General features: G+C 36.5%; 1 protein-coding gene across 4 annotated transcripts in view; it reads right to left on the bottom strand.

Moving 5' to 3' along the window:
- LOC149838956 (Phospholipid/glycerol acyltransferase family protein) overlaps positions 1-22,190 on the bottom strand; it is a 31,577-nt gene extending 9,387 nt beyond the window's left edge. For 2 of the 4 annotated variants that reach the window (XM_090006894.1, XM_090006893.1), the window contains exons 1-6: positions 21,518-22,190; positions 21,199-21,309; positions 21,019-21,056; positions 19,656-19,720; positions 4,994-5,062; positions 2,732-2,865 (exon numbers count right to left, since the gene is read on the bottom strand). In XM_090006894.1, coding sequence (XP_089863020.1) covers positions 2,732-2,865; positions 4,994-5,062; positions 19,656-19,720; positions 21,019-21,056; positions 21,199-21,309; positions 21,518-22,048 — 948 coding nt within the window. In that variant the 5' untranslated portion in view covers positions 22,049-22,190. Of the gene's footprint in view, positions 1-2,731; positions 2,866-4,318; positions 4,533-4,993; positions 5,063-19,655; positions 19,721-21,018; positions 21,057-21,198; positions 21,310-21,517 lie in introns of those variants that run through there. The other 2 variants (XM_090006896.1, XM_090006895.1) reach the window with 2 other exon arrangements.
- Between the last annotated feature and the right edge of the window lie 402 nt (positions 22,191-22,592).

The raw sequence follows: 22,592 nt of genomic DNA, 5'->3' as shown, positions 1-22,592 counted from the left end.
TTTAGGCTTATTGAGCTTTCACCTTCATCCTTGCTAACTTCCTCCCTTTTCTTCAGTATGGACTCTTCAACGGAAGCAATTTTGTTTTTGAGTTTGGGACACAATGGTTTGATACGCCTCGGCTCATTACAAAAGTGAAATAATTTTTTTAGAGCCTTCATTGTTGTATTGATAAGAGCCTTCATTGTGGTATTGCCTCCCAAAGTGAGGAGGCCTATATATCTTGACACTATTACTAGGCCTAGAGATGGCCAACACATCATCACTCCCTCTCATCATGCCAAGACGAGTTTCTTCTCGGCAAACTTGAGCAAGGACTTCCTCTATAAGCAAGGGAGTAGTCCTATGTAAAATAGATGATCGTGTTAGTATTTGAAACACAACTTATGCAAAAATTGAAAGCAGTGCACTTTCTCCATTTGTTCTTGCCTAAGTTCCACATCTTCGGAAGCCACCCACTTAGGTTCCAAAAGTGCCAACTCATCTCATAAAAGGGAGAAGGCACTAAAAAATCCCTAACACTCATATCCCCTTTTTTTGTAGTTCTAATTTTGTCTTACAAGATCCCTTTGAGTATACATGTCTTTCATAAATAGTCATGCCCTATTTGCCTTTCTAAACTTGGCAATATTGGCACAAATCTTGATATATTTGGCATGGTTGCTCCCCCAATCTTCAACTTTCATTTGATAGTCATAAATAGATTTTGTTCTTTCATCTCCTTCAGAAGGCTTATGGATGTCTCCCTCAAGCTTGGTGAGCATGAGTTGGAGTTTAAGAGTGGTATTCATTACGTATCCCTACAATTTTTTCTCCTTAAGGTGGTTCTCCATTGCGGCGGACCATATCATGTAGTTGCCCCCATTAAGCTTGAAAGCAAGTTCAATCTTTGAATCATGATCCATAGAGAAGGTGATAGAAGGAAAGAGAAGAGAAGAATAGGTGGGAGATCACAAACACGTCCTTAGACACCACAAGCACTGGGTCCCTTGATCAATCACGAACAATATGCTTCAAGGGTCCCTAGCTCTGATACCATGTAATGAAACAAGATGGAATATAAAAGAGTGCCACAAGGTTCTACAAGAGCACTAAAATAATACAAAATGCCACTTATGGGCAAAATACAAGTCCACAAGGAGTCGCACAAACACAAGCCACTAGAGAGCCACAACATAAAAAATATAAGTATTATTGAATGAGAAAATGCTTGAGAAAGCATTAATACAAAGGGGGAAAGCCCTTTATTTATACAAAGACCTATGGCCTTGGGGATCTCCCAAGAGTCGTTGGGAGCTCCTGTTAGCCCATAGACTCTATGGTCATTAAGACCATGGTGACTTACAACAAACAAAAAGGACACAAAAATAAAAACAATAAAAAAGACTAAACTGTCCCTAGTGGACAGTCCCTATTACATGTGTGAAATGACAAATACCCCTGGTGGGCAATGTCTAAAATAAAAGTAAAAACATATATATTTTTAACAGCTACATCATATTGTGCTACACATTCATCATAAAAAAATTTATAATCATAAGGTTGTCGTCCAAACTGCAACAGAGGAAGTTCCACTCAGATCTGAAAGTAAGAAGATACTAGATCCAGGCATTCATGTTTGTGCCCAGCCAAGACAAATTGCTTCCACCAATGCTACTGGAAGTAAAGAAAACGTGAATATGGAAACAAGATTTTGCTTAAAGTGAAATGCCTAGGCTAGTTTCAGGTGAATGCTACATCAAGTTGTGTTACACATTCATCATAAAAAAATTTATAGTCGTCATAAGGTTGTCGTCCAAACTGCAACAGAGAAAATCTTAGTGCAACTTTTTCTGAGTACACCTAAAATTGATTGCATAACTTGCATCACTGATGCTAAAATCACCAGCTAATTTAAAAGACTGGCTGCACATTCCTATACATGCTACTAGATGCAATGATATGATCATTAATAATCAAAGCATTTGGATCAAGTGCTCCATGAATTTAGCCAATAACTTAATTTAAGAAACCCAGAAAGGAAGGCAAAATCGAATACCGATAAACACACTTTTCTGAATGCCCACAAATTCAAACGGTAGCCCTGCCTCACCCAAGCAGACGTTAATAATATTCCATATCATATGTATCCAGAACATTAGGAAAGCGATAAAAGAGGCCAATAATTGAAAAAGTTGAATCAGCCTACCCTCTATATAACCAAAGTTGAGAACTTCTAAAACCTGTCTAAATGATCCCATTATATACTAAATAGTGTTTAGGAATTTGAAAATGAAAGAGGGTCACTACCAATCATTTTCACTTCTCATTCATGAACAATTTATTGACACTCATTAAACATGCATATATGAAAAATAATCATTCCATTGTAGCTTTACACAAACACAAAACTTCTAATCCTAAATAATAAAGTCAATTTCATCCCAATAGATACAGAACAAATAAATGACCCTTCTCAATCCAGAAGTCTGTCAAACTGCAAAACAGAATTACTGATCACTATCCACGGAAATGGCCTCTTAGCGAAAACCCTCAATTACATTTAATTAGTCCAACAGCAGGTCCAATGAGAAAGTACTTTTACGCAGCTTAAAAATAAAGGACAAGAAAACCATAAGCAGCAGTCTTAATAAAAAGGTTTCCTCAAAAAGATAGCATTTTCCATCTATCATAACTTCCTAATGCTACAATTGATGATGCAAATGAAAAGAAACAGCTCAAGAAATCTAACCCCAGATATGCTTTCCCACGCTGGACTAAATCTTTCATAAGGATATCTTAGAATGACAGGGAGGATTGGAGCCTTTGGCAAGAAAGCACCTGTTTTGAAGGGCAGAAGATAATCACCATTCGTTGTTGTTCCCTCTGTAAAAAAAAAAAAAGTCAAACCATTATAGGAAACAATGACTCCAAGAACATAAATCTGACCTTCATAAGCAACTTCAAGAATTTAATTCAAATTACAATATAGTTTCCTAGAATAAGGCCCACTGTTTGTGACATTAAATTATGAAATCAACAAAATATAAAAACAAAAACCATCTAAGCCTCTATTTTTACCATCCATGGAACACCAAATATCATAAAGGAAAAGGTCTGTTTCTCCATCCTGCACAGAACTTAAAGAACAATATAATTTAAATAGTTCCTTTCAAATTATAGTTGGTTCATTGCTACGAATTTCACAGGATCTAGGACATTGAAGTATCTGCATCTTAGCACAAGAAAAATGACAGCTTTAGGAAAAAACAATATTTTTATTTGTTTGATTTTAACCCATTATAGATTGAAAAATCATATTTAAATACATGTCCTCTTTTAATTTTTCTTTTTTAATTACAAAGTTCATATTAATTATGATGTACGTATGGAATGAAAAAGTTTGACTTTCAAACTCATATAGTTAAATTGTATTCAAAGTGTGATCTATGTCACAAAGACAAGAGGCGTAATGCGGATTCGACTCACAAGTTCGGATTTTTTTTGAAAAATAGGACGAGGACATAATTTTTTTAATCACAAAACACTGTTTTTTTTATATTTTAATATTAAAAATGACTTTTTTATTGAAATAATACTTATAACATTAAAAATATAAAATAATATTGAAATATTGACCATACATGTCAGTGTAAGTGTCTTCTCATGTTATGGGGGACACACCACCAAAATAGTGTGTCCCTGTGACAGAGTGTGATCACAATGCTTATGCTCCTCATGGCATGGTAGTCATTCATTAGAAAGAGTCATCTTGAAGATCCCCATTCTCCAAATGTGAAATAGCTATGGCTGCATAAGAAGTGGTTATCTGCAATAGTCAACCTATGTGTTAGGAGGTTCAACTACAAATATTTATCACCATAAAGACGAGTTAGCTCCTGGCCCCAAGCAAAAGTGCAGTTATTAGAAGACACTAAAATAGTTTCCATTCCATCTCTTCTTCCAGAGTAAGTGAATCTTCAGCCATCATGGATTATAACGCATTCTCCTGCCATATGATGACACAGAAGTTTCTGGACTTGAAAACATGAGGATCATAAAGCAATCTCTGAGGTGCTAGATGACGTAACAAAACTAACCATGGACAAGGACGGAGTGTTGTTAATAAGGTGCAAGAAGCTTTCTGTTGGAAAATGCATTTCACTGAATCCTGTACTGACAAGATGAATATATAGAGGATAAAATAAATCTATAATGTGGATGTGTACTGCATTAATGAGTAGAATTTCACCTATTCGTGCATTTTCAGGTAGATTGAACCAGTTAGACGGGTTTATCATGATTCATTAGTACAGATGCAAAGACTCATCTTCTTGACCATGGGACATTGATGGTATATTTAAATATTTAAATTGACTGATCCAATACATGTCCCAACTCCCAAGGTAAATGAACCCCTTCCACCAAGGGAAGTAGGAGGCTCCCTGGGGGTCGAGCGGGTGCCCACGGAGTTTTACGCTGCTGGGACGGTGACTGTAGGTACGGCAGGCTAAGACCAGCATCACCAGGTCTCTGAACCGGATGCAGATTCTCTGAGTAATAAACAGAAAAAAAAAATTACATACATAGACATTAATAGCCATACCACCTACCCATACTAGAAATTTACATGTCATACCCTACATACCCGCACACCATATAGTTTTCCAGCTTCTCAAGCTATTATATAAAATTAAAGACGTGCTTTAAATGCAGATTCCATAAGCATTTATCAATAGCAGGACGCACAAAAATGTTCCATGTTATGCATATGGTTTAAATTTCATTAAATTCCACTATAAACATTGTGCTAAAGTACAAAATTTCCTCAACAAAACAAGGGAGATTATGAGAGCATATGCTCACCATACTTGGACAATTACACCATAATTCAGCAGTTCTTATCAAAATGTTCACTTTATATGATCATTTCATATTAATAAGTGTATCATTACATACACCAACAAGAACAGAAGAAATATGCCAGTTTTCATTTGCAAGATTTCACAAGAACCTGGAAAAAGCATCATCACTGGAGCAAGTTCATTTTGTTGCGCTGCCTGGATTCTTTCAGTGACAACACCTGCAAGAGGGCATTTAAAGATTGCAAATCATACCAAAATTGAAACAAACAAGGTAAGTGAATATAAAACCAAATATCCGCTAGTTGATCTCATGATGGACAAGGCCTGGATGGATACGTAGGAAAATCCGAACCTCCAAGTCACCAAAGTGGATACACAAAAGAGCTACAATAAGATCCACAAAAACACCAAGATGAACTCACAAAGAACTATAAATAGGCTCATACATAGAACCCACTTAATGGACACACAAGGAACACTCACAAGTATAAAAAATATTGTTTTATTCAAGTGGAATCCATGCAAAAAGCATACATTGAAGAGGGGCTTTGCCCCATATTTATACACAATGAGGAGAGGACTCATAGAGAGTCGTTGGGGTCCCAACGACTCCCTACGTTGACTAGTTCAAAACAAAAAAGCAACAAACTAAAAAAATCTAAACTTAGATACACTCTAGTTATATTACATATAAATATATATATAAATACATTTATTTTTACACTTCCCTTCAAACTTACGGTTAGATAACTGAAAGTTTGTCCAAGAGAAAGTAAAATCTAGGAGCAACGAGAGGTTTGGTGAAGAAATTCACCGGTTGATATTATGAAGTAATGTAGAGAAGATCAATAGTGCCATGTAGAAATTCCTCTCGAACATAGTGGCAGTTCATCTCAATGTGTTTGTTTTGTTCGTGAAAGATTCGGTTGCTGACAATGTAGATGAAACTTTTATTGTTACAGCATAGTCGTGATGCTCCTTTACTTTGAACGGCCATAAAAGCCAGCAGTTTTCTTAGCCAAACCACCTTCATAGTAGTTATAATTCGTCATGGCTCGATATTCTGCTTTAGTTGAAAAGAAAAACTTTCTACTACTTCTTATACCTCCATGAAATCAACGATTCACCTAAAAACACAAAAAAAAACAGTGGTTGAGTATCGGTTATTTAAATCACTCGCTCAGTCAACATCAGTATAAGTAATTAAATCTAAGGAGGAAGAAGCAAATAAGAAAAGTCCTCGAAAAATAGAAGTTTTGATATATCTAATAATACGCAAAACAACTCTAATGTGAGCATGTTAAAATGTAATCCTTAAATCTTGTTATATGTATATATATATATATATATATATTCCAAATACCCAAAAAAAGGGTATTTATGTAATTTCTCATTTTATGCATATTCCATTTGGAATATGTTTGTACTTTTTATTTTCATTCTTTTTCTTTTTCTTTTTCTTTTTCTTCTTTTTTATTTTATTTTTTTTCCTTAGTTTGCGCCACCTAGGGGGGCCAATAGAGTCATTGAGGTCCCCAACGGTCACAAATGTGATCGTTGGGGGCTCCCAACGACTCCTTTGGGAGCCCCCCTTGTGGCTTCTTTTGATGTACATAAATAGGGGTGTTCCCCCTTGTAATTCTTCAAGCTTGTGAGCTCAAGCTTTTTCTTATTTCTAATGTATTGTGGCATTTCATGCCTTTGTGCATGTTCGTATTGCTTTATGCCTTTGTGCATATTAGTTCAAGTGTTATTTGAGTGCCTTTGTGCACCTCTTGTGAGGATTTTGTGCGTGTATGAGTATCGTCTCATTGAAGACAATTTTACATAGTATCAAAGCTTGGTTAAAGATTGAAGATCGTGTGATTATTTGTTTTTTGAGTGCCTCGAAAAACGTGCTTTTGGCTTCTTGAAGTTTAGAGTGGTTTCTTCTCTTTCTTCAATATTTTAGAAGGGCTCTACGACAATACTTATAAGTCTTAGCGCAGTACGTATTTTTTCTTCCTTCTTTCCTCTCTAATGGGTGAAAAAGAGTCTCATTTCTCTCTTGGATTTAAACTCAATGGCTTCAACTATCACGTTTGGGCCGAAAACATGGAGGCTCACATGAAAGAGAAAGGTCTTTGGAGTTATGTGCAAGGCACAATTCTGGAACCGGAACCCAAAATCACCTTGATGGAGAAATGTGAAATTAAGATCCTTGAAGGGGAGGAAAGAACCAAAGCCCTTGAAGAATATTCAAAACATGATGAATGGGAAATGAAAATTTTCAAAATATTGTCTTGGATTTTTTCTTCCGTTGAGACCAAAAATCAACGGGAATATTATCAAACTCAAAAAGGTCTATCAAGCATGAGAGTATCTTGAGAAAATGTATACTTCAAGAGACTTGTCCCATAAATATTATCTTCAAAAGAAAGCGCTAACTCTTCTTGAAGGCAAAATGACCATTAGGAAATATTTTGCCGAACTTTCTTCCATTTGGGACAAGCTTGCTATACTCGAACCAAAATGGAGTGGAGAGGCGATTGAACTTCGCCACAAACAATTAGAAGAAGTTCGATTCTTCAATTTTTTGAATGGGCTAAGGCCCGAGTTTGAGCAAATAAGGTCTTCTCTCTTATCTTCTTTCACTCCCCCTTCTCTTGAGGATGTTCTCATCGAATTAAGTGGGGAAGAAACTCGTATGGATATAAGCAAGGGTCAAAAGTACTTACAGTTTCATCCAATTTCGAAGAGAATGATGGGGTCAATGCAGTGTCTAGGCCCGGAAACAATTTAAGAGTTTATCGTCCCCATCATTTTAAAAATCAAAATCAAGGCGGAAATGGTGGACAAGGTAGAAAAAAAGATTATAGCAAAATTGTTTGCCATTTTTTCAAAGAACCGGGGCATATCAAACCTATTTGTCCCAAGTAGAAGAAGTTATTAGCCATGGCCACCACTTCTCAGTCGCAAAAGGAGGAGACTTCTTCAAGTGGATCCCTTTCACTAAATCAAATTGTGGAGGCACTTCAACCTCTCCTCAAGGGAGCCATCTCGGGAGCCGCTATATCCACCTTTTCTCCTCCAGGTAAAACATCTTGGCTTTTGGATTCGGGTGCGTCTTTTTACATGTTCCCAAACATGTATTCTCTTTCCGGATATTCAAAAAAAAAATTCCATCATTTGTTTCTACTGCAGATGGGACTTCTCTTAAAATTAAAGGTATTGAGAATTTTGAAACTCAAAGCTTCTTCATCCCCAAAATTAGATTTATACCAAAATTAAACTTGACTCTTTTCTCCGTTTCTCAACTCTCAGACCATGGATGTGATATTAAATTTTCCTCTGATAAATGTTTATTACAGGATCGCCGGTCCGGAAAATTGATTGGGGAAGGCTCTAGGGAGGGAGACTTATACTATATGGACTCTCTTCAAGTTCCTAAAAATTCTTTTTGTAATGTTGTCCAATATAAAGATATAAATGTTTGGCACAAAAGACTTGGTCATCCTAATATCACCAAGTTATCTTATTTGAATTTTGCTAAAAATCTTTGTAAAGATACATTCTCTTGTAATGACTGTATTCTTGAAAAAATGAGAAGTATGCCTTTTGAACAAAGATCTATGTTTACTTCTAAACCTTTCGAAATTGTTCATTCGGATGGTTGGGGACCGACAGATGTTTCAAAAAGAGGGTTTGCCTATTATGTGATTTTTCTAGGTATTCTTAGATATATTTTCTTAAACATAAGCATGAAGTTTTTTCATGCTTTAAATCATATCATGTGATGATTAAAAATCAATTTAATAGTGAATTAAAGATATTTAGAACTGAATTCCGAAGGAGAGTATCTCTCAAATGAATTCAACAAGTATCTTGAAGATAGTGGTATTGTTAATCAAAGGTCATGCCCTAAGACCCCTCAACAAAATGGGTTGGCTGAAAGAAAACATAGGCATATCATTGAAACCACTCAAACTCTTCTTATATCTCAAAATATTCCAAAAAAAAATTGGGCCAAAGCGGCTTTTGCGTCTGTCTACCATATCAATCGTTTACCATCTAGAAATTTGGGTAAAATCTCTCCTTTTGAAACACTACATAAAAGAAAATCTAATTATAACAGGTTACGAATTTTTTGTTGCAAATGCTTTGTTCTTACATATAAGAATGACAAACAATCACCTAAAGCTATTCCCTGTGTCTTTCTTGGATATTCCGAGACTCAAAAAGGATTTCGCTGTTACAATTTTAAAAATGATAAGTTATCTGCTTCAAGAAATGTGACGTTTTTGGAAAATGAGAGTGGCTTTGAAAAAAATGATTCTCACCACAAAAATGTTGACTACTCTTTTTTATTTGACCTATTATCTAGTAATGATGATATGTCTAGAGATGAAATATCATCAAACCATGATAGTGATAATGAAGTAGACATTAATAACTTCAACTCACCTAGTGTTCAAGAAGATAGGACATCAAATGATCCTATAACCTATTCGCGCAGAGATAGAAGTACTTTTAGGAGTGCAATTGAGCAATATAGTGATTCTATTCCCTCACATGATCCCAGACGATCTAAAAGAAATAGAAAGCCACCAACAAGGTTTGTCTCTTTTGAATCTTGTTCACCTAAGTATAAAGTTTGTCTTAGTGTCATTCATTCTTACTTTGAACCAAGGAATTTTGAGGAAGCCAAAAAATGCATAGAATGGCAAGAAGCTATGAAAAATGAACTCAAAGCTCTTAGGAAAGCTAACACATGGGAATTTCAAACTCTCTCATTTGGAAAGAAAACTATAGGTTGTCGTTGAGTGTTTAAAGTTAAGACTAAGATCGATGGATCTCTTGAGAGGTATAAAGCTCGCTTAGTCGCGAAAGGGATGGTCAAGAATATGGAATTGAGTAAGAAGAGACATTTGCACCTGTAGCACGGATGGTTACAGTCAGATGTCTTATCACTATTGCATCTATTAAAAAATGGAATGTTTTTCAAATAGATGTCAAAAATGCTTTTTTGAATGGTGACCTTAATGAAGAAGTTTATATGGATGCTCCTCCAGGTATGAAAATTCTTAAAGATAAAGTTTTTCGTCTTCGAAAAACTCTTTATGGATTAAAACAGGTTCTCAAAGCCTGGTATGACAGATTTAACAATGTAATGTTAGAAAAATATTTTTATTCATGTTATACAGATATTACACTATTTACCGGAAAATCCGATGCAGGAATTGTTATATTATTGTTATATGTTGATGATATGTTAATAACAGGTGATGATGTCAAAGGAGTCAAAAACATTAAATCCGTATTGACTTCGAAATTTGAAATGTCAGACTTAGGTTTTCTGACATATTTCTTGGGGATTGAGGTTGCTTACTCTCAACGTGGTTATTTCTTATCTCAAACTAAACTTGTTTGTGAGATTATTGACAGATTAGGAATCTCATATGACAAAATTTGTGAAACTCCTGAAATAGTGGGCTCAAAAATGAAGATTGATGACGGGATTCCTCTGACCGATACTACTCCTTACAAGCAACTGGTAGACTCACTAATGTATCTTAGCATCACCAGGCCCGATATATCACATGCAACTCACATTGCCAGTCAGTTCCAACATGCTCCTACATCGGTTCACATGAGTGTAGTTCTTCACATCATCAAATACTTAAAGGAAACTGCAAATAAGTGAGTATTTTTGTCATCATCTTCAGAATTAAATTTAATTGCCTATACTAACTCTGATTGGGGAGGTGACCCTAATAATCATTACTATACCACCGGTTTCTTTGTCTTTTTAGGAGAATCATTGATCTCTTGGAAGTGTAAAAAGCGACATAAAGTTTCTTTGTCCTCCACTGAAACTTAATATAGAGCCATGACATCCACAACCATGGAAATTGTATGGATTCGGCGTCTTCCAGAAGATATGGGTGTTTGTATTAAAGAGCCAACAAAGTTATGCTGCGACAATAAAAGTGCAATATATATTGCCAAGAATCATACTTTTCATGAGCGCACGAAGCATATCGAGATGGACTGCCACTATGTCAGAGAAGAATAATTGAAGAAGGTTATTGATCTCCCGTATGTAACGTCTGAGTACCAACTGGCCGACTTCTTTACTAAGGCACTTTGTTCACCAAGATTTCACTTCCTTCTTGGCAAACTTGCGGTCATCACACTGTAGGTTTGAGGGGGGTGTTAAAATGTAATCCTTAAATCTTGTTGTATGTATGTATATATATATATATATATTTATTTATTTATTTATTTATTTATTTATTTATTTATTTTCCAAATACCCAAAAAAGGGTATTTCTATAATTTCTCATTTTACGCATATTCCATTTGGAATATGTTTGTACTTTTTATTCTTTTTCTTTTTCTTCTTTTTTATTTTATTTTTTTCCTTGGTTTGCACCACCTAGGGGGGCCCAATAGAGTCGTTGGGGGCTCCCAACGACTCCTTTGGGAGCCCCCCGTGTGGCTGCTTTTGATGTATATAAATAGGGGTGTTCCCCCTTGTAATTCTTCAAGCTTGTGAGCTCAAGCTTTTTCTTATTCTTAATATAGTATGGCATTTCATGCCTTTGTGCATGTTCGTATTGCTTTATGCCTTTGTGCATATTAGTTCAAGTGTTCTTTGAGTGCCTTTGTGTGCATCTCTTGTGAGGATTTTGTGCTTGTATGAGTATCGTCCCATTGAAGACAATTTTACAGAACAATGGTGGGAGCATGTTGAAACAAGCTCGTTGTGTGAACCGCATGCGCAATATCACATTTACAACTTCAGGAGTGTCAACCTTCTTATCATCTGAAATACCTGACCTGGCAACAATGTCTAAAGCAAATTTAGATTGAGTCAGTAAATAACCTCGAGAGGAATAAGCAACTTTTATACCAAGAAAATATTTTAAAAACCCAAAATCAGTCATTTAAAATGTGATTTGAGAAGTCTTTTAACGTTTTCAACTTCCTATTTATCACCTCCTGTGATTATCATATCGTCTACATAAAGAAGAAGAAGAAGAATACCTGCATCAAAAATCTTAACAAACAAAGTTGTGACAGTTAAGCAAGATTGAAATCCAACATCAACTATAACTTGATTAAACCTGTCATACCAAGTCTTTGGATCTTGTTTAAGGTCATACAGAGTCTTATCTAAACGAAGAGTCTTTCTTTTAGGAATAACTATACCGGGTGAGGACTCCACATAGACTTATTTAATCAATTTACCACTGAGAAATGCATTCTTAACATTCATTTGGTATATAGGTCATTTTTTTACAGAGGCAAGGGCTATTGAGGTCCTAACTGTGGTCATTCTAGCAACTCGAGCAAAGGTTCTTCGTAATCTATTCTATACTCTTGGGAATGTCCCTTGGCAACTAATCTGGCTGTGTACCTTTCAAGAGTTTCATCACTCTTGATTTTAACCTTATATACCTATCGACAACCTATAGATTTCTTTTTTGAGGGAATGATTTGGACAGTCCAAGTAGTCACCTTTTCTAAGGCATCTACTTCTACTCCCATAGCTTCTAGTCACTCAGGATGTTTCTTTGCTTTAGCAAAGATAGAAGGTTCTATATAGGAATGTATTAATGCAATATAGGCTTGATACTTAGGTGAAAATGACTCATAGGACACAAATTTTTCAGGATTTTTTTATACTCTAGATGACCTTCTAGTTTGTATTTCTACCTGCTTTTCATCGTTGATATATTTTTCAAGAGCACATGGATGTTCAGAATTACCATGCCTGGAATATTTGATAGACTCTTAATCCTTATGAGATTGTTCTTCACTCATCATATTACTTTTAACTTTCTGATCTTCATCAATATCACAAACACCAATCGTTGGAATTAAATCCAACAGAAAAGAATACTTATTTATTTCCTTAATTTTCTCAATTTCAAAAAAACTTTTTTTTTCTAAAAAGGATACATTCCTTGAAACGTATAGCTTCTTAGTTTTAAAATCAAAATATCTGTAACCTTTTTTATTATTTGTATATCCTAAAGGACACAAGGAATAGCATGAATAGATAATTTATCATTTTTGTCAGTAAAAACAAAACACTTACATCCAAAAACTCTCAATCTAGAGTAATTTGGGACTTGTTTAAAAAGTTTTTCAATAGAAGATACGTTTTTCAAAAAAGAAAATAGCATTCTTTTAATAAGATAAACTGTAGTTAATGTGGTTTTAGCCCAAGAAGAAGATAGCATTCTTTTAATAAGATAAACTGTAGTTAATGTGGTTTCAGCCCAAAAAACTTTAGGCATGTGGTTTATAATAAGCAAAGTTCTTGTTGTTTCTATAATATGTCTATGCTTCATTTCAACTAAATCATTTTTTTGAGGGGTATAAGAACAAGATTTTTTATGTATGATACTGTATAGGTCTAGGTAATCTTTAAATTCTTTTGATAAAAACTCTCCCCTTGAATTAGTGCGAAAGATATAAATATCATTCTTGAATTGGTTTTTGACTAAATTGTAAAATATTTGAAAATGTGAAAAAACTTCAGACTTGTAACCACCTTTTGATATACCAGATGTTGGTCCCCAAGTGGTAGGGAAGAAACAAAGGTTATTTCTTGAAATGGTAATCTCTTCATTTTACCAATACAATTTCCACATATAAAATTTTCAAAATTACAAAAAAAATCATCTTAGGAAAAAACTAAATCTTGGATATACTAAGATGGCCAAGTCTCTTATGCTATAGATCCAAATCTAATTTATGAACACTGCAACAAAATGTATTCTTCGGTATTTCCAAAAAAATCATGCAGTACAAGCTTCCTTCTCTATGGCCTTCCCCAATCAACTTCCCTGACTAGCGATCCTACACTCGACAACCACGAGAGGAGAAGGAAACATTGCATTCATGGTCAGATAATTGAGAAACAGATAAAATGTTTAAGTTTAATTTAGGAATATATCTAATTTTTTTAATACAAAATCCTTTTGGATTTTGAGAAATGTTTTCAAAATTTCATATTCCATTTATCTCAAAAGATGTTTCATCAGCAGTGAAAACATTTGACCCACTTAAATTATGACATTCGGATAACATATCACCATTTTTTGTCACATAAAAAGAGGCACCTGAGTCAAGAAGCCAAAGAGATTTACCGAGATCGGAGAAACCGAAGGAAGAGACCGCGACTCCAGTGGATGAGGATGCTCCTTTGAGTAAAAGTTGAAAAGCCTCCACTAATTGTGTCAAGGATATGTTTCCAATAGATAGATCACTTGACTCTTGTGGAGGTCCAACAAAGGTAACCTTTTTCTCATATGGTTTCTTCAATTTAGGACAATATGTTTTCACATGTCCCGATTCATGACAATAGTAGCAAATAACTTTCTTTCTTTCATACTCATTGTCTTGCTTCTCATCATTTGGCCTTCCATAGTATGGTGATTTGTAGGTACGAACCTATATCACAGGGATTCGGCTACCAGGGTGTCGCACCCCCGTCGATAAGATGTGACGTGGGTGCGGGTGCGGCATTGGGTGTGGTCAACCCGACCCTGGGTGCGGTCAACGCACCCAGGGTCATTTTGGTCCAATTTTCGAACTTAAAAAAAATTGCCAAGAAATTTTTTTGCCCTATATGTCACAAGGATTCTCCAAATAGGTGCCGCACCCGCACCCGATGCGATCAACTTGACCCTGGGTGCAGTCAACACACTCAGGGTCATTTATGTCCAACTTTTTGACTTTATATATATATATATATATATATATATATATATATAATTTTTTATATTTTTGTCACACCCCCGCACGCAGGTTTTTTGAAAGTGCCGCACCCACACCCATGTGACATAGGTACGAATATAGTTTTCTGGTCTAGATACGGCTAGACCCGAGTCATCATCACTCTTAGATATACGCTTTTTAAGTTTATTCTCCTCCATACTTAATTCTTCTATAGTGTCTTCTATTTAAGGAACTTTTCCTCGACAAAGTAGAGCGGATTTGGTAAATTCAAACTCCAATATCAACTCATTAATAAATTGGTAAAAGTGATTCACGTCTATTTGATTTTGGTGGAGTTCTATGTCTTTCGGACAATGCCACTTTGGTTCAAGAAGAGTCAACTCCTCCCATAATTCATACAAACCATTATAGTATTCTCTAATGCTTTTGTCTCATTAAACCATATTTTGTATCTTATCTTACAAGTTGCACACATGTGCAATATCCTTAAGAGCATACATTCTCTTAAGATAATCTCATGCATTGTTTGCATGTTCGAATTTAGCAAGACTTGAACACTTCTTAATGTCGACACTATTAATGAGCCAAGACATAATCTTGACATGTCCCATTCTCCAATCCTTTCACTTCTTCTTATAAGTGATTATTGTTTTATTTTTCTCAACCGCTGTAAGAGGTACCTCTTTCTCACCTTCTGCTTTGGTAAAGATTACTTTGGGTTCCGGATCGACCCCATCCACTAATCCCCACAACCCTTTTCTCGTATGAGGTGTTTCATAATTGAAGCCCATGTTACATAGTTTGAAATTTGAATCACTCTGATATAGGTTTTATGGTGACATTTTCATTGTCATCCATTTTATAAGAGTAAAGATAAAAAAAAGGCTAGAGAGAATGAGAGAAAGTATAGATGATAGAACAAGAGCAAGGGTGGAAATCAAAAGCACTCTGCCACCGATCAAGAGCACGAACACTCATTTTCCACGAAAGCACCACCAACCTATTTTTTTTAAATAATCACGATCATACCACACTTGAATAAGAATTGCAATAAAACTTCAACACTTTCAAATTTGAAGTGGCACGCTTCTTTATATACCAAAAACAATTTCAGTTTAATCACCAAGCTTTGATACCATGTAAGAAAATCAGAACCTCCAAGTCACCAAAGTGGATACACAAAAGAGCTACAATAAGATCCACGAAAACACCAAAATGGACTCACAAAGAATACACAAAACCCACTCAATGGGCACACAAGGAACACTCACAAGTATAAAAAATATTATTTTAATAAAGTGGAATCCATGCAAGAAGCATACATTGAAGAGGGGCTTTGCCCCATATTTATACACTATGTCACATGGGTGCGGGTGCGGGTGCGGGTGCGGCACTTTCAAAAACCTTGGGTGCGGGGCTGCGGCAAAATAAAAAATAATATATATATATATATAGAAGGGGGGTCCGCGGGTCCCGCTGCGCAGTCAGCGGGCGGGGGGCCGCCCCTGGTGGGGGGTTATAGAGAGGCAGCGCCCCCCCCCCCCCTCCAAGATTTTTTTTTAAATTCCGCAACCCATTTCATAGGGCAAAAAACAAATTTTTAAAAAAAAATCCAAAAAATGGACCAAAACGACTCTGGGTGCGTTGACCACGCCCAGGGTCGGGTTGACCGCACCAGGTGCCGCACCCGCACCTGCGTTGCGTCTCGTCGACGCGGGTGTGGCACCTGTCTGGCCGAATCCCTGTGACATAGTTTATACACAATGAGTTGGGGTCCCAACAGCTCTAAATAAAGTCGTTGGGAGCCCAACGACTCCCTATGTTGACTAGTCAACAAATGTTGACTAGTTCAAAACCAAAAAGCAACAAACCTAAAAAATCTAATCCTAGTTATATTACATATACATATATGTATGTATATGTACATAAATATATATATATATATGTACATTTATTTTTATCAAGATAGATGATACTTCTGTTATCATTCATCAAGGTAAAAGCTGGTAGAACTTGTGGAGAATGAGATTCTACGTCACAAAGATACGGGTAGAATGTGACATGTGACTTAAGCATGCAAGTTGGAAAATAATTTGAAAAATAGGGTAAGAACATTTTTATTTTTTAATCAATAAAAACTTATTTTGATATTTTAATATATATAATGTATTTTTATTGAATTATTATTAAAAAGCATTTAAAAAACTATTAAACATATTAAAATAATAGCGGCATGTGTCATAGTGTGCCTGACTCGTGGCATCAATGACACGGGCTCTATTTAACCGAAAGTGATGAGAACATTTCGCAGTTCTCACATCTTTTTAAATAACAATGTCTTCACTGTAAATAATATATTATTACTGCTACCAGGAAGTATTGCCAAATTTAACTGTCACTACAAGAGTGCATGGCACTCCTAATAAAGCAACCACACCTCAGATAAGAAAAAAGGTTAGTTTTCAAACAAAAGAGTCTGGCATTCATTCTGTCAAGATGCAAGCAGAGACATCTAATTCCAGAAACTGCATATAATCAGAGATTGAGGAGAGATCAAGTTGACAGTAACTTCCGCCAGTATTGCCTTCGAGTTTGCTGAACACATGCTAAGCTAAGCCCTCGCAGCAGCTGTCTGAGCTCAGCCAGGTACAAGCAACACCAGGCTTGAGCTCAGCTAAGCTTGAGCCTAGTGGGATTTCTTTTTCTGCTTTTTTTTTCTTTTTATATGGTAGCAGAGATGACCTCTCATTTGCAAGAGAACACAGTGAATGCTGCACCATGAACATTTATTGTGATCAAATGAGTTACATGTATTGTACGTGAAAGCACATCATTTTTTTTTGCTTAAAACCTTAAAGAAGCCTATCCAATTCTTAACGAACCAATCAGGCTCAAGCTTGGCTCATTTATTGAACTAATGAGATTGGGACAAGCTTAAACTTTCATGGGAACCATGACATGTTCACCAACCCCAGCTCAAGCTTGGCTCATTTATTGAACTAATGAGATTGGGACAAGCTTAAACTTTCATGGGAACCATGACATGTTCACCAACCCCATCTTTAAGTCTGAAATAGTCTGGATCATCATATATGCTTCATAGCAATGAAGAGCTAAGGATCAGTTGGTAGATTCAGCTGTTCATAAGTCATAACCGTTCAACACATCAATCCTAAGCACTTATTCTTGATATGAGCACCATATGGTCACACATGCTTGACATTGAGAAATCTGAACCGAGCAACCAACCCCCAAGGTGCCAAAAACAAAGGGAAAGAAAGAAAACAAAAGATCAACATCTTTTGGTTCAGACGTGAACTGCATATACCAGGACAAGTGGTAAAAGAAAATATGAACATGCTGATTCAGTCAAATTCTAATCTTGAACAGGCCTAGGTACTGGCTTTCTACCCATAGCCCACAATTTGTTCCATGACCTATTTCATGTGTTCCATACTGCAGTATCACATGGCTTTTGGTCCTCAGCAGAACATGTCCTACAACCCATGATGTTAATAACTATAGGTTAAACATCTATAGTTAAAACTGCAAGGAGGATTGCAGAGCAAAACTACATTTAATACAATGACAATTTTAGGATTCATGCTAGAAAACACAGGGATAATATACTCAGATATGTCTAATTCCATTTTTCTATGAGCCCCTACATCTGAAAATATGGAACCTGAATTCAGTATCAGGGGTCCCAAAATTCAAGAAATGCAGCTGAGATGATCCAAGTTCAAAGTAACTAATGCCTCTAACAACTGTGCATCCAAAATGTTCCCATTGTAAGAAAGGGGTACGCAAAACCATAATAAAAAATGGCAGTGCTTCCATATTTCTGGCAGCCTCGTCTCAATATGAACCCAGAGCAGACTCATAAATGCAGCCGTTTCATTACTACACTATATAGGCATAAAAGCCACTAACAATCATATCCTAAGCCAACCTGGAACTTCTAACGGAAGACAGGGCCATTGTTGGAGGGCATTCAGTACAGATGTAATCTATTCTTGATTGCACAAGATTTGAGTATGGTTACATTATCTTGATATTAATTTGAATAATAGAAATATTACTATTTGGTTCATCCATATCTTATCCTAATTAGTTGAGATTTTTTTCCCGCATTTGATTGGAACAATCATAAATTACATAAATTTGTGAGAGGAACATGTGAATAAAATAGAAAAGAGAGGATGTCAGGTTTTCGTGTGGACATAAACCCTTTAGGAAAATAACTTGTATACTTATTTCTCTACTTTCCTTTTCTCAACTTGTTTAGTGAATTCAGTTTATTTTTCTTAAGATGGTGTTAGAGCAGGTTCCACAAACCATTTTTGCCATTATCAGTTGAATGATGCAGTTTCTCCAATAGATCCACCAATGTCATTGCTTTACAATCTCTTATGACCAAGTAACTTCCAGTTACTATCACCTATGTTATTCGTTCCAGTTCTCCATCATTACCCCTGTCATTGGTCAAGTTGTTGATGACTTTGATCATTAATATCTTGCATCAATCTCCATCACCATATTAGATTTTTCTAGGGTGTTCTCTTCATTCGTGTTCCAATTTGAGCAGGAGTGCTAGAGTTAACCTAACGTGGATGTAAAGCATTCTTGATCATGTGAGATTTGGGTGTGGTCAAGTTAAGGCTTGATTTGCTTACAGAAAGATTAGCATTTTTGTCATTTATTTCCACATTTGTTTGGAATTATCTCCATCGGACAACAGACTTGCATACATATATGAGAGGAATAATTGAATATAATAGAAAAGAAATGAGAGAATGAAAGTTTTTCCTCATGTTCCTCCTTGCTATCTTTCCACTCAGTGATAAGAGTTCATGTTCCTTGTCTGTAGGCACACAAGGGAAAGATAAGTAGTTTAAACTGATGAAATGTAAATGAGAAAAAGTAAACCATGGAATAAGAGCAGAGCATATAATGCAGAACATACTGCACAGAAATCTCGGGTCATATGATCATTTATCTGAAGACACGTGAAATATGCAAACTACTTTCCAGTCATAGACAAATAAGGCAACACTACTGCAATGACCAAAGTACCTGAGACACCCTTAAAATCTGATGATTTTGACTCTCGCTGAACGTATACACAACCGAGGCATTTACTGCATATCATAAACGAGTGAACTTTTTCACAGCATTTCACAGATATGTTGCATAATACAAGTACAAGCTGCTGATTTAAGATCCTTCAAAGCATTTTCAAGAAAGATTCTTTTGAATACTTATGAAATGGTGCAGAAGAGGAACATGCTTGACTGGAAACATAGGAAAGTATATAAAAAGTACATAAAATTGTCCAAGCAGGAGGCACTATGTGGAAAAAAAAATAGCAGGTCCGTTCATTATCAGATAACCATTTAACTAAGCACTATGCATTCACAATGCAACAGAGACAAAAAAAGAAAAAAAAAACTTTGCGACACAATCAAACTAAATGCAGAAAATATTCCTAGCATCTATAACCCATTGTTATCCCTAGTATAAAACAGAGGACACAAAATTATCAAAAAGTGTATGAAAATGAAGCTCGCTAAAAAACAAATAAATATCAGATGGTCAATAAAAGAGGACTTTATGTGGCTGACTTGCATTTTGCAGATACATTTCTTTTTCTTCAGCATCCCTGAGGATGCAACATATGCAAACATTGAAAAGTTCTACACAATGATAAACAGGAAAAACAAATTTATACAGAAATAAAAGGAAATTTTCAAAATACATGAAGTGAAGGATCTAGTCATTTTAACAGAGCCAATTCCACAGAGATCCTCCGGAAAATGTAATATTTTTCAAATATCTAACTGAAATTTAGAAATACTGGACAAAAGAGATGCATATGCAGAAATTATATATTCACAAAATTGTGGCACATCTGAATCCTGTTATAAAATATAACAATGTTTCCCCCATGATCATCAAAGGGCACTCTAACAGTTACATCAGGAGTGCTAACAGACAAAAATTGGTGATAACAGTCACAAAAATTGATGGTGATAAATTGGCGATGCATGTTTTACAATAGATTTAACACTGTAAGCAGTTTCTATTAACAATGCAGCAGCCAATACTAACAGGTGTATGGATATAGTCGCTTATCCAGAGAAAATGACTGGGTTGGGGTACTGCATGGTGCTTAATATTGCAATATTCCAGCTTATCAAAATTTATCATGATAATTGGGTGCACCCAAACGCCCGTTACGTTCAGCAATAGAATCCATATCAGGAATTCAGCTTGTACACTAAAACTTCAACAAGGACGCCATCTCAAGCTTTCAATGTAAAATGTGCATAAAGTCTCGTGTGATTAACAATGTTCAGGAAGATGGACTAGAAGAGGAAGACTGAATAAACTAATTAAAGAAAAAAGCAGATACAGTGATGATATGAACTGAACTAACCTTATAAGACCAACTAGGGGAAGTCTGGCCACGGATCTCTTTTGGCAGCATAACCCGCAAGACATTTAGCAACCAGTTCAGAACAGGCACAAAGCAAAACCACATAGATGATAAACTTTGAAACTAAAAGCAAAGAGTAGAGTAGCGATGCCCAATATCCACTGGATCAGAGAGACCTACCTTTGCAACAAAGCTTGGGAAGGAAGACGACATGTGGTACAGAATATCGAGATAGGATACATGGTTAGATATAATCACGCCCCGCCGTCCAGAACAATCTTTACACTCAGTCTGCACAGTCGGGATTTAAACGAACGAATAAACGAAACTACCCTCAGAGTAGTGAGAGCAAGAGATCTTAAGTATACGAAATCTGATGTTTAAAACTACGAAGATTCCTAACGTCAAGGATCAAGATCAAGCACCAGTGAGAGAAGCAAAAAAAAAAAATCAAATTTATGATATAATTTTGAGCAATGAACAAGAAATCAAAGCTCACCTCGTTGATCGCCTTTGAAGCCGAAGAACCGTCACTGAGGTCGCCGTCCAAGGGACTATCGGCACCAACTGAAGTCTCGCCGATCCAGTAGACCCCCATGACGAAGAGCAACGCCCTCGAGAGGAACCTGCCACTGTGCACGATGACGGCCCTCCTGTAGCCGGTCATGTGCGCGTAGTCTTCCTGCTCGTCCTCCCGATTTGGGGCGGAGAAGAGCGTGAAGAGCCTGCAGATGACGTAGTAGACGACGAGGATGGCGACGCCGAGGACGATCCGGAGAGGCACGAGCGTGACTAGCGCAAGCGCCAGAAGGAGCTTGTCCCGCGCGGGGAGTTCGCCCCTTCCCATGGTTCCGTAGGCGTCGTGGCGGACGTAGGGCGCGTACTTCTTCTCGAGCTCCTTCAGATCTGCCGAGCTATCGGCGGGATTCAGCAGCGGCCGCTCGTCTTTCCCCGGCCGGTCGCAGGCAGATTCCTCGCCGGATTCCGACGGCCGAATGCCGGGACTCAGATCCTTCATCTCGATGTCCATCGGGATTTGCAAATTACTCAAGAATCGACATCGAGATCGGAGAAAGGAACACGGAGAGAAAGGGACGAACAGACCGGAGCAGTTGGGGTATGTTTTGATGGCTTGTGGAGGATTAGGACGAAATGAACAAAAAAAAAACGTTCGTTCCATAACAATTGTACCAAGTTCAACGTTTATTTGGATAGTACTCAAATTTTGTGTTCTAAATGTCTGTTGTTTGGTGACAATGTGCGAACAACTTAGACAGACATGGATAATGGGTATGATTACTTCGTTTTTCATCGTGACTTAATTTGTTTATCATTTTATATTATATATTTTAATAAGCTTATTATGAATTTTTTACCCGGATATGAACCCAATAATAATAAAAGTATAATTAAAATCCAGGAGCTCACCAACCTTCTCTTCCTGGATCTATCTGATATTCTTATTGTATAGGAAAAAACCAACAAGAACATGCGAAAATAGCGGTGAGCGTTTGGGAATCAATCTCAGCTCCCATGGGTTTGTGATGGTGTGGGCAGGGCACTATAAATAGCGG

Source organism: Nuphar pumila, chromosome 5, assembly GCF_984573655.1.
Source record: "Nuphar pumila chromosome 5, dmNupPumi1.hap1.1, whole genome shotgun sequence".
Taxonomy (NCBI): Eukaryota; Viridiplantae; Streptophyta; class Magnoliopsida; order Nymphaeales; family Nymphaeaceae; genus Nuphar; species Nuphar pumila.
Note: the sequence above shows the minus strand (reverse complement) of the source record. Positions and strands in the feature narration are given on the sequence as shown.